Raw genomic sequence first — 12,385 nt, 5'->3', positions numbered from 1 at the left:
AGCTAGAGAGAGATTGGCCGGACCCTGCTAAACGTTGACCACCACGTCCGGACTGGTCCCCATCAGGCGTGGTTCGTTTAGTTAATATGTCACACGAAAAGCGTCTCTAAGGAAAACCCCGAATGGTTAAGTCGTGTTTCCGGAAGTGTTGCATCCCGAAACAGTCTTGACAGGTGCCGATGTGTTTTCGAGAACGCCGCCCAGACGTCGGCATTACAGAGGACCGCTCCTCGGCTACAGCTAGCGCCTAACGTCAGTTTAGCCACCCAAGCCTTCAACTTTGTAGCCGTGTTTGCGTTTTTAAACAGGATAGTGGAGATAGACGTGAAACACGGTGTGAAGAGAGCAAGTTAAGGCGTGTAGAGCAGTTTCCGATCCGGATTCAAACTGGTTTGGCCTGAACACAACAGGGTATCGGCAGATACGCAGCCACCATACATCAGTCCTGTGAACTAAGCTAGCTAGCTAGTTAATAACCTCAGCCCCCATCAGTGTAGCTCAGGTTAGCTGTGTGTGTGTGTGTGTGTAGGTGGAAGTGCCTGGGTGTTTCAATGGCCGTCGGGTGATGTCTAAAACCATGCGGCACCACTGGCTGCTCCTTGGGGCTTGCGGCTGGGTGCTGCTCATCCTCATGTTCGCCAGCAAGTTCATCAACTTCAGAGCCATAGACGGTAAGGTGGCAAATTTCACGTTGGTATGCCCCCCCCCCAGTGTTCAATATGTCTCAATTTATTCAGTGCAGAGAAACTAATTGCACTTTTTTAAGACTATGGAGAGAAGACTGATGCACACAGCTGGACAGAACCAGGTGCCAAGGTCGTTAAGTCAATCCCTGTGTCCAACCGACCACAATCAGCTCCCAAACCATCAGATCTGGTAATTCAACACATCAGTCATACACCACCGGTGTCAGGCTTGTTCTTCTTATCTATTATATATATATTCTTCTCTTTCATAGCATTCTGGAAGTTTGAAATAAGGGAACTGTCAGGGGATTGAGTGTGTGTGTGTGTGTGTGTGTGTGTGTGTGTGTGTGTGTGTGTGTGTGTGTGTGTGTGTGTGTGTGTCAGCCCTCAGCAGTGCCATCGGCGGCAGACTGGCAGTCAGTGGTGGGGAAGCGGATCGAGTTGCTCTCGGCCGTGTGTAAGAACACCACCCTCAGGAATCTCACTCACGTCCCCGTCAGCAAGTTTGTCCTGGACCGCATCTTTGTCTGCGACAAACACAAGATCCTGTTCTGTCAGACGCCCAAAGTGGGCAACACACAGTGGAAGAAGGTCCTCATCGTGCTCAATGGTAAGTGAGGGTCAGCTGGAGGGTGGGGGGAACGACAGAGGATTATGATGGGTGTCTTTGTCAGTTGTAACGTTCCTATTCAGCCTATGCCCAAAATAAGGCATTGATCAAGATTTGGCTTCATTTGGTTGTTGTTTCTCATATAATATTTGACACAACTTTGCATGACATCACCTGTTCTGATCTATTAACGCTGTGGTGTTGTCCGTGACAGGAATGTTCTCATCCGTGGAGGAGATTCCAGAGAATCTGGTCCACGACCACGAGAGAAACGGCCTGCCTCGCCTCTCATCCCTCACACCACAGGAAATCACTGACAGGTCAGTTTTGGGTCACATAATTGTATCTATGGTTGCTGTTGTTGGAAACAGGGTGTGTGTATACCCTGTGTTCCTAAAGGAACAAAAGAATATATATATCGAAGGATCCAACTGCCAAACACCAGCATTGCTTTATGCAAAGAGAAAATGTTGGATTATAATTACTGGCTAATCAAATCCGTTCGTGGATGAGAGTCACCTTTTGCATTTTTTAAGACTAAGAAAGAGGTTATGTGTCATGTTTTAGGGGATGTTTGTCTTCCTTCATCGACTCTATCCAGTCGTGCAGAACCACAGCATACTCTGCTACCTTCACCTTCTGCTATACTCCAACAGATTGAACACTTACTTCAAGTTCTTCATTGTAAGAGACCCCTTTGAGCGCCTGATCTCGGCTTTCAAGGACAAGTTTGTGAAGAACCCACGCTTCGAGCCCTGGTACAAGCACGACATCGCGCCTGCTATCATCCGCAAGTACCGCAAGAGCCACCGCGATGGCGAACACGCGGCCAGCGGTCTGCGCTTTGAGGACTTCATCCGTTACCTGGGTGACACGGAAGGGCGCCGGCATATGGACAGGCAGTTCGGCGAGCACATCATCCACTGGGTGACGTATGCAGAGTTGTGCGCGCCCTGCAATATCCACTACAGCGTCGTGGGCCACCACGAGACTCTGGAGCACGATGCCCCTCACATCCTCAAAGCGGCGGGCATCAACCAGCTGGTCTCCTACCCCGCCATACCTCCGGGCATCACCCGCTACAACCAGTCCAAGGTGGAGCACTACTTCTCAGGCATCAGCAAGCGAGACATCAGGCGTCTGTATGTGCGCTACCAGGGCGACTTCCACCTTTTCGGCTACCCAAAGCCAGACTTCCTGCTGAACTGAATGAAGAAGACCCTCTGACAGTCTTTTTTTTTTTGTGACTCATTAACATACAGTGAAAAGCACAAGTGTTGGGACAGTCAAACATTGGTTATCTCTGTTGTACATTTACGAGAAAGAACAATATGAGGCAAAAATACCAGAATGCCAGTACTTTTTTCTGGGTATTTTGTTTTTCCATACATGTGGGAACAGTGTCAAAAGTGTTTGGTCCTCTCAATTTTAAGTAAGCGTATGTACTGGGCCAACCTAACAGACAGCAAATTGCATCTCTAGGAAGATGGAGTTGGATATCAATCCGGAAGTAAAAACTGACATTCTGTACTTGAGCCTCCACATTCATCTTCTCATCTGAAATGCATATCTCGTAACAGAGTATGCAACAGAAATAAGCGATCTTTCTTGGCATTCACAACATTTATGCTTTTCTCTGCACACTCAATCAATTTTCTGTTCACCGAGATGCAGGTGAACCGTGGCTGACCATATGCCATTGAAAAGTGTCAAATGTCAACCGAGGCAGAAAGAAGTACATGGCTGGGTTGCAATAGCCGTTGGCTGTAATATCTTCGCTCCTACTTTAGCCTCCCAGGTTGGAGTAACTGACTAGTTGTGGCTATGTTTGCCAAATTACAGGTGACTGACAAAGTGACTTATTTAACAATTGTATTAAGATGTTTATTTTATTTTATTTTATACTGCAAGCACTCTACATTGCTTGCATGCCAGACCTCCCGTAGATTGCGGTAGGAGGGTGTACCAGGCACAAATGCACTAAAGCATCCTGTAATATTTTGAGTTATTTACTGTACGAGTTTACAGGCAAGAGAGACAGGAATTAAAAGAGCAAGAGTTAAGACTTGAAAATCTGCTGCCCATTGTATACAGTAGCCAACCTGAAGTAACTCTGTAATTTAACTACATTCTAGGATATGCTTTTTGAATATGTAGCAGTTTGAAACGTGAGTGGGAAAAGGGCAATACTATAAGCTGTAAAGACTGTAGATTTGGGCGTGACACTCATGCTTATGATTTGTGTAACTCATTTAATTGTTCTCATATTGCAGGGATGCGTACAGTACTCTGTAATCCAGTGAATACAAGCCTCTTGCTCTTAAATGTAGCCTCTATATATTGCACTGTATGGATTACCAGTTCCTTTGTACCGTCCCGTTGAGGAAGGCTTCTGGATGTCGCCATGTGTTTTGACACGTGTCAGTTTGTGCTTCGCACCGCTGGGAGCCGAGAAAGGTCAGGACAATCAAGGTTGCCCAGATCCCCCCCCCCTTTTCTCCCCAATTGCACTTGGCCAATTGCCCCACTCTTCCGAGCTGTCCCGGTCGCTGTGCCCCCCGCCCCCCCTTCTGCCAATCCGGGGAGGGCTGCAGACTACCACATGCCTTCTCCGATACATGTGGAGTCGCCAGCCGCTTCTTTTCACCTGACAGTGAGGAGTTTCGCCAGGGGGACGTAGCGCGTGGGAGGATCACGCTATTCCCCCCTCCTCCCCGAACAGGCGCCCCGACTGACCAGAGGAGGCTCTAGTGCAGCCACTGGGACACATACCCACATCCGGCCTCCCAGGGTCGCCCAACCAAACTGCGTAACACGGGGATTCGAACTGGCAATCCTTGGACGCTAGATTTTTTTGACAAGTGCCAAGGGTCCAATTATGATTTAGATGGCAGGATAAACGAGATTAGACGTTCATCACTTGGAAATGTAGCAAGATCCTACAAACATCGTTACACTTTGTATTGAGCTTCGTATTGGTTGAGTCCTGTAAGCAAAATCGGCCTTCGAACTGTCGTGAAATGGCAAGAAAATCGATTATTCTCTTTCTCCGAAGGGCCTTCGAAGGACAGGGAGAACTATTCACTCGCGGGTCCAACTTTTGGCAGCCCTGATGTGTACTGTAGAAATGCTTTTAGACGTTTCAGCCCTCTAACATTAGAAGGAGACTCGCATCTGCTTCGGTGTGCTTGGTTTGCAAAAAAAAAAAAAACTTTTAACTGCACAGCTACTTGGAAGGAACCGAGCGCTGAACTTTACTGGATGACGTTTTTGTCCTCATCAGCGCTATACTGTGTAAATTGTGTTAACATTACTTGTAACCCAACCTGTTTTATAATATGGTACATTAACCTGCTGACCAGAAAAAAAAAACATCTCAGAGATAAAACTGCCTCCAAGTGACGACCTACGTTTTAACCGGTGGTCAACCAGTATATGAGGACAGAAGTAGCAAGTAATAAAGTTCTGTGTACTGCATGTGTTGCTTTGACTTTATTGAGCTGTCACTCTGTCCTTTAGTATTCATCAGGCTGAAATGTACAGGGTTTGTTTTTGTTTTTTCTCACATGAGCACCAGTATTGCAGTGAACATTGGTTTCACCTCTCAGAATGAATGAGAATATCCTCTCATTTATTCTAATGGGGGTAAACATACGATTAGTTTTTAAGTTTGTTGTAAACCAATTCAGTGATCACTTTTCTGTCAATTCTTCCAGGGCATCCAACAGCCCTTACCACAATGCCACGTCTCTCTAGATCATGGAAACTCTATTAGTGATATTGCCATTGAAATTAGCGAGATATATGTACTTTTACCAGATTAACTGCACGTTTTCCAAACAAGCTGTTTCACAACATGCCTTACTTACCAGAGGACTTTTATATCTCAGATATGAGAACACTGATGCAGTTTCACCTTGTAGGTTGGTTGAAAAAGGCCTCTTGAAACGCTGATATTTGTGATTTAACTTCTTTTCTTGACTAGCAGAAAGCTGTCGTAAAGACTGAGGAGATCTGGTCAGTTTCTAAATGATTCCCATTCTAAAGGTTTGATGCGTTCACAACCAGTGCGTAGTCTTGCAGTAACATTAAATAACCACAAGATGGCGATAAAACATTAAAAATTGATTATTACTGCGATGACTCAATGTACTAACTAAACATTAAAGATGCTTTCTCTCTTTTCAGTCATACAACTGACCAGGTGCAGATGAAGGGGACAGGGAATTTGAGCGCTTGGGGAAACAGAAATGGATTGTGTATGTAATGTAGATTTGGCAAGAAAATATCTTCCAATTGCCTTTCCCTCGGAACCGGATGTGGAGCAGTTAACTTTGCTGGGGGATTTTCCCCCCAATGTCATTAGTTGTCCTTTCAGGTCATAACAGTCATCTGGCAGTCCACGTCAACAGTGGTGGCAAAACACCCATAAAACAATGACCGACTTGTCATACCTGGACTAAATGGGTTATGGGAGCAGATGATTTTAGAGTTTCACCTCTTTCAGAAAAAAAAAATTCTGAATGAAGTGGTGATGATGATGATGATGATGAGGTTATAGTGAGAACCACATCGGTCGCTATAACCAATCAGCATTGCAAGGTTATGATGGTGGGGGGGTGTTTTCCATGGGACATGCTGGACTCCTTAATAAAAACGGAGCAACGTATGAACACATGATAACGCATCTAACTCAGCATAAGGCCCCTAAAAGGCTTTGCCCGGCCCTGATTGTGATTGTGAGCCACATGAGACAGGATGACCCTGAATGTTTGGGGAACATCTAACACCTGGATGAATCCGTGTCCCAATGAATTGGTGTTATTAAACGAGCAAAATGGGTGTAACACAACATTCAGAAGTCATCTCTTAACATTTTGTAGGTGAAGGCCGTAGCCTAAATAGAGTTGTGGAGGATAAGATTTGAACCAGCCATCGCGAGCATTGACTCGGATCTCCACACGCCAAACACCTTACAAACCTATAGGCCAGTGATGAAGAGGGATTTACCTTATCGGTGTCAGGTTTGCTCCGTTATCTTATTGCAGAATGCTCTTAAGTGGCTTTCAAGCTATTATTTGGTTTAAGTGGCAGTTAAATCGCTTAAGCATCATGTTAAGGCCCCCAAAATAAGGTGTGTGTGTGTCTCTCTGTGTGTGTGTATGTGTGTGTGTAATCAATAACGTCAACAAAACAGGGCTAGGTAAATTCAGTAATCTTGTCTAACTGGTCCACCCCGCCGCTGTTGCCCTTGTGTCATCGAAGTGGAGTTGAAGTTTGTCTAAAAGATGACCTTTGCTAGTCCTGTCATTTTTTTTGTTGTTGTACTAATTAAGTAAAACTTTCCAAATGAATGTGTTTATATGTATATTATCAGGTGCACATATCTCCAACTTTTTGAAGGTCATTATGTAGCTCCAGTGTATGTTAGCTTGATAATAAAAGCAATGTTTGCACAGGCAGATCCACAGACGACAGATACATCCAAAGTGGCCATGATACATATAGAAACGCAAACTGTGTATGATACATGTACACTTCTCCCCCCCCCCCTATTATTCTTGCTGGGATAGGGCACAGAGCCCCGTAAACAAAAACAGGATATAATTCAGCAGCACAATGCCAATATTATGCCAAGATATCATTCATGTGATTTGGACTTCTACACTAACGGGTGGAGGGGAGGGGGCATGCCACAAACCATATCCTTGCAAATTAGCAGTCGCACATGACCGCATGCAGGGCTGCAGCCATCCTACCAACCCCCCCCCCCCCTCAAAAAAGTGGACCTTTTTATCCCGAGCAGGGAAGTCATCTTTTGCCCTACAATAGGTACGGATACATGGTGTACGTAAACTTGTAATTTAACGAAGGGATTGATAATTCAGGATTTTAAAAAAATCGTCCTATGTGCTTATTTTATTCCTAACGACCCCCCCTCCCGACCCCCCTTAGCTACACCCATGGACATAACGCTTATGTTTGTTCCCTTGCCACACCCATGACTATCAATATTGACACTGGTGGCTCTCAGTGCGCATGTCCAAGAATGATGCTCTCTGGCAGAGGGGGCCGCTCACCGTCCGGTTCGTGTACCGGTGAACTCCGCCGCCGCCATCGCCCGAATCCCTGAGCGAGCAGACTCTCCGTTTCGACGACCGAGTCCGGTCGTTTTCTCTTCGCGAAATCAGCCGACCGGCTTTCCTGTCCTCTCCGCGGAGAGGAGGAGGCGGAGGAGGAGGAGAAGGAGGCGGAGGAGGAGTGCGAGAGAGAGAGAGAGAGAGAGAGGGAGCTAAGGCGGGGGAGTCGTGCTGCGAAACGGCCGCGCTTGCCACCTCGCTATGGAGCGGCCATAAGCCCAGCAGCGTCCGCCGCTACGGGAGCCGAGCACAAAGAGGAATCACACGACCGGGGGCCCCGTTTTCTGTAATCCGCCGCCCCCTCCCCGCCCCGCCGCCAATGAACCACCGGCACACCGCTGCTGCTGTTCACGAACGCGAAGGAAGGAACGGTTTTCATTTGAAAGATGGCGAACGACTCTCCGGCTAAAAGTCTGGTAGACATAGACTTGGCTTCGTTGCGGGTGAGTGCTCTCCCGAATCGCTGCCTCTTTCGTCGGGGTATCTCTCTGAGAAACATTTTCGCCATTTTTAAAAAAAAAAAACAAAAATGTAAAACCCCTCAGACCCCCCGATCGATAGCGCCACGATTTCATCCTTCTTTTTTTCTTCCCCCCCATTGCGATTTTTTTTTTTACCTGTTATTGTGAAACGGCTGAAAAATGACCACTGAGGCACGTCGAGGTGTTGCCAGTGTCTGGCTTTCCTTTGTTCGGGATGTGTTTGGCATGTAGGACAGACCAGACGCAACAGCTGCCAGAAAAAAAAAAGTGGACGGGGGTCCCTTGCAACACATTTTCCACGCTTTCTTAAGTTCTCGGCGAACCGAAATGTGACGGCTTGTCCTTTTTCTCGTTTCAGGATCCAGCGGGGATTTTTGAGCTGGTTGAAGTGGTTGGAAATGGCACCTATGGACAAGTATACAAGGTTGGTTGGAGGCGCACTGCATGGCCTGTCCTATTAAGACTGGAGGTTGAGATCCAGCTGCAAACCCCCCCCCCCCCACACACACACACCACTTGGGTTTCTTAGTTATTAGATCTCATTTAAACCAAGGAACGATTGACATTTTTTACTGAGGGGGGGTGTCTGTTAGATATTGACATCACACGGTATGGAGGCCTGTAATCGGGAATTGTTCGGGACAGAGGTGTATAAAACTTCTTGTTAGTGACGCCATATAGGTGATGCAATAGACTTGTTCTCTCATTTTGCATACAGATGTGAGCCTCGCCGTTATTGTTTGTTTAGTTGGAGTGGAAGATGAATCTGTCAGTTTGCATTTAAGTGTGTCCCTCTGCCTTACATTGCATCCCTGTTTGAGAAGTAGTTGAGGAAACTAGAAAGAGGAAATTTTCCCATTTGTAACCCCGGTCCTACTGGTGGTGCCTCTTGTGCCAAAACCCATGTAACATATTTATATTCATAATATTCCTTTTGTAAAATCAAATTTCACATCCTGTGTTACATGACTTTTCCAGCTCAGTGGATGGGAATCCCGCTCTATGGGCCATCTGCTTCTCGGTGTCACATTTCCCTGTTGAAAATTAACATCACGGCCGTTGAAAGATATTGCCAAGGAGGGAGAGAGAGAGATTAGAGGAAGTCAGTGACTCTCTGTCTCTCTCTTGCTCTCTCTCTCTCTCTCTCTCTTTCTCTTCCCTGGAAAGATAAGTCCTCGGAGAGCCGCTGTTGTAATGGCCTTCTTGTGTTGTAGTTGTTGCTAGGTAGTCGGTACAATCCCTGCCCCTTATTGTGCTTCACTCCATTTTGTCGCCTGCCACTCACTCGAGTGACATATATCCATAGCCTTGCACATTAACCAGAAAGCTAGATTTGCTAAAGTACAACTGGGCTGTCAGTAGCCTAGTAGCGGCAAGCTTGCTGGAAAACAACGAAATGGATGCTCACTAAGCGGACGGCTAAGCTGAGCATTTAATTCTGACGGCCTGCAGTGCTCTAGTGACCTGCATTCTCTTCCTCTTAGTGCTCTGAGCATACAGGATCTCGCCCAGGCTGTCTTGACTGGCTGAGGAGAGTCCATCTGTGCGCATGTGTGCCTGCGCATGTAATCACCAGACCTGAAATCATGACTGTGTGCTCACTTAGCCCAGTGCAATGGAAAGAAAAGGTGTGGACGATTGTTATTAAAGGGGGGGGGGAACCCCATCACACTTGCATGTGTGCTATCTTTGTACCAGATGGTTTTGAGCCGGGCCTGTGGGACGTAGAATTACTGTGCCTCTTTCTTTTTTTTTTTCTTTTTTTTTTGGTCTTATAATCTCTTGCTCTTGTGGCTGTCAGTTGCTAATTCCACTTTGTGGAGTGCTTCTACGGGAATGAAGCTGGTACAGCAGAAGAGTGTTCGAGGAGTCTACAGTTTACACAAAGAGCTGCTTGTATTAGCTGGCCCTAGATAAGCCCCAATAGACCATATCTCAGTCTATGCCCAGTGAGGTCTTATACTAAAGCTATCGTGAAGTAGAAGCCTGCTGTCGATCAACTGCCAGTCAGTGCAGTGAATGCGTTGTTAGTCAGTTGAATGAGCATGTGCCCCGCGGGATGAATGCAGCAGGAGGGTGGGGCGGGTTGGGGGCACTGGCATAAGAGCAGCTGTCCAGGCCCAGACAGAACCTGCCCACCGCACTCACAAAGCTGAGTTTGTCTCTTTGGTCTTTGGGTCTCCCTCAACCCGTCAGCAGGCCAACCAGTCAGTTAGGTCCACAGAAAGGAGGTGTTTGTCTGTCGGCTTTTAAACGCCAACTAACTGAATAATCAAGACGGCCCCCCCAACTGAAAACGGGGTGGAGTTGCCTCTTCCTCTGTGGGCTTTTTCTGCTTTGTCAAGCACTTGGTCACAGTTTGCAACCCCTCTTTTAGATAAGACAATGTGACCAGGCCTCGTCATAGCTTGATTTGCGGTGACTTTTGATTCTTTTCAGACCTCTTCCCCCAGCTCTTCTTGTCATTATAATAACACTGTAAGCCTCTGGCAAAGATTGAGCTGATGAACAAGTTTTCAAGTCAAAAACATTGTTTACAACATAACTCTGCACAGTATTTTGGTTTTTGACATTATTATTCTGCAGATCATAATGTGGTGACCAGTGATGCTATGTCGTCATTTAGACGCTTGAAATTATTAAATTGGATTATTAAATTTTGATTCATGTATCCCTTAAACGAGCTTTCTGAGAACTTGCCAAAGCAGACAACATGAGTCCTATGTAGGTCACTGGTTCTGAACTCCAATCCTCTGACCCCCTTATTATTAGCTACTACTAGTTTTCTGCAACAACGGGTATCTAATCGTGCTCACCTAGCACTAAATGTCTAAGTTAGTGAACCTAATTAGAATGGAGCCACGTGAAGTTAAATGAGGTGAAACCCAGTGGGACGTTGGGTCCCGATGACTAGAAGGGAAAACAGCAGATTTTGCGGCAGTTGGTGCCCAGTGATGGTGTATTGAAAACCATCTTCTGGAGCCATGTGCAGAACTGCTCCTCGGGCTGTGATGATGACCGCAATACCGCGGTCATGTAATGCCTACCACAGGGTTGATCTCAATACTGCCGTCTCCACAAAATTGATTTATTTATTTTTTTATTTTTACTGGTGGAAGTTCAGGATTGCATATGCTGAGTGATATGAATGTAAACACAATAATGATGATAAAGACAATAATCAATATTTAGTTATCATTATTGACTGTCTTCCATCCTATGTTCAAGGGCTTCTGGAGAAACCAAACTTCTCAGTTGGAGTTGGATTTTAATCGCGGGTGCTTATAGCGAAGTGAACACACTTCTCTTATGTGGTAACGGCCATACAGTTGACACTAGTCAAGTCAATTCAAGTCAAGTCAGTTTTATTTGTATAGCACAATATCACAAATTACAAATTTGCCTCAGGGGGCTTTACAGCAACACAACATCCTGTCCTTAGACCCTCGCATCGGATAAGGAACAACTCCCTAAAAAAAAAAAAACCTTTAACAGGAAAGAAAAATAGGAAGAAACCTTGGGGAGAGCAACAAGAGGAGGGATCTCTCGCCCAAGACAGACAACGTGCAATGGATGTTGTGTTTACACAATTCCACAATTACGGAATACGGCATTGAAAGAGGATAACAGAACTATAATGGAATTATTATAAGATACATGAGGAATATGATGAGGAGGATGCCAAACAGTGTCCAGATGCCACCGGAACAGCCCAGGACCCAAGCAACGCGACCAACATCACCATGTAAAACAAAAAAGTTACACATCTTAGTGAGAGAAGGATATAACATTGAAACAGGATAACAAAATTGTATGGATTTATAAGATGTATAAAAAAAATGTGATGAGGCCAAGCAGTGTCCAGGTGGCAACCACCATCACCATGGAGATCTGGGAGGAGGACACACTGCACGTGCACACAAGGGAGACTCACATCACACCATTCACACGCAGAAAAAGAAAGGAGATGTCATTCAGAGAGAGAGAAAAGACGTGTGAGAGAAGAGAACAGTTTTCGTCGACACTCGCCACTAGACATTCAATTCAACAATGGTGACAAATCTAGTTCCAAAGCCAAATATTACGTCACCTAGTCGGGCACATTTTGGCTTTGAGCCAGACAACAAGTGGCAGCCAATAAATTGGATGAGGACATATGCCACATTTGTAGAAAGAATTTTCTTTCCGGGGGGTATTGGCGTTAAACGCGGGGATACGTTGCTTTTCCACCGTGGTAAGAAAAATCCATACGGTCACAGTCCTACCTGCTACTGCTGGTGTGAAATCAAATCCCAACCGATCCTTCACCCCCGTGTCTCCGACATTGTTACCTCTTCAGCTTCCTTTTTAATAATAATAATGATAACATTATTTACAATGGCAGTTGGCTAACATGAAGGTTGCTGTCATCTTCTTTGTGGAGTTGGGCTTCTGCTTTGACGGAATGCTTCTCTGACATGTGAACTG

General features: G+C 45.8%; 2 protein-coding genes across 7 annotated transcripts in view; both read left to right on the top strand.

Moving 5' to 3' along the window:
- Positions 1–534: 534 nt before the first annotated feature.
- Positions 535–4,767, top strand: chst10 (carbohydrate sulfotransferase 10). Its single transcript, XM_056301449.1, has 5 exons — positions 535–671; positions 767–876; positions 1,071–1,296; positions 1,511–1,616; positions 1,953–4,767. The coding sequence occupies exons 1-5, from the start codon at positions 566–568 to the stop codon at positions 2,503–2,505; spliced, it is 1,101 nt and encodes a 366-aa protein (XP_056157424.1). The 5' UTR covers positions 535–565; the 3' UTR covers positions 2,506–4,767.
- Positions 4,768–7,642: 2,875 nt separating this feature from the next.
- LOC130131566 (mitogen-activated protein kinase kinase kinase kinase 4-like) overlaps positions 7,643–12,385 on the top strand; it is a 56,349-nt gene continuing 51,606 nt past the window's right edge. For all 6 annotated transcript variants that reach the window (XM_056301310.1, XM_056301309.1, XM_056301306.1 and 3 more), the window contains exons 1-2: positions 7,643–7,879; positions 8,277–8,342. In XM_056301310.1, coding sequence (XP_056157285.1) covers positions 7,823–7,879; positions 8,277–8,342 — 123 coding nt within the window. In that variant the 5' untranslated portion in view covers positions 7,643–7,822. The remainder of the gene's footprint in view (positions 7,880–8,276; positions 8,343–12,385) is intronic.

Source organism: Lampris incognitus, chromosome 21, assembly GCF_029633865.1.
Source record: "Lampris incognitus isolate fLamInc1 chromosome 21, fLamInc1.hap2, whole genome shotgun sequence".
NCBI classification, from domain to species: domain Eukaryota; kingdom Metazoa; phylum Chordata; class Actinopteri; order Lampriformes; family Lampridae; genus Lampris; species Lampris incognitus.
Note: the sequence above shows the minus strand (reverse complement) of the source record. Positions and strands in the feature narration are given on the sequence as shown.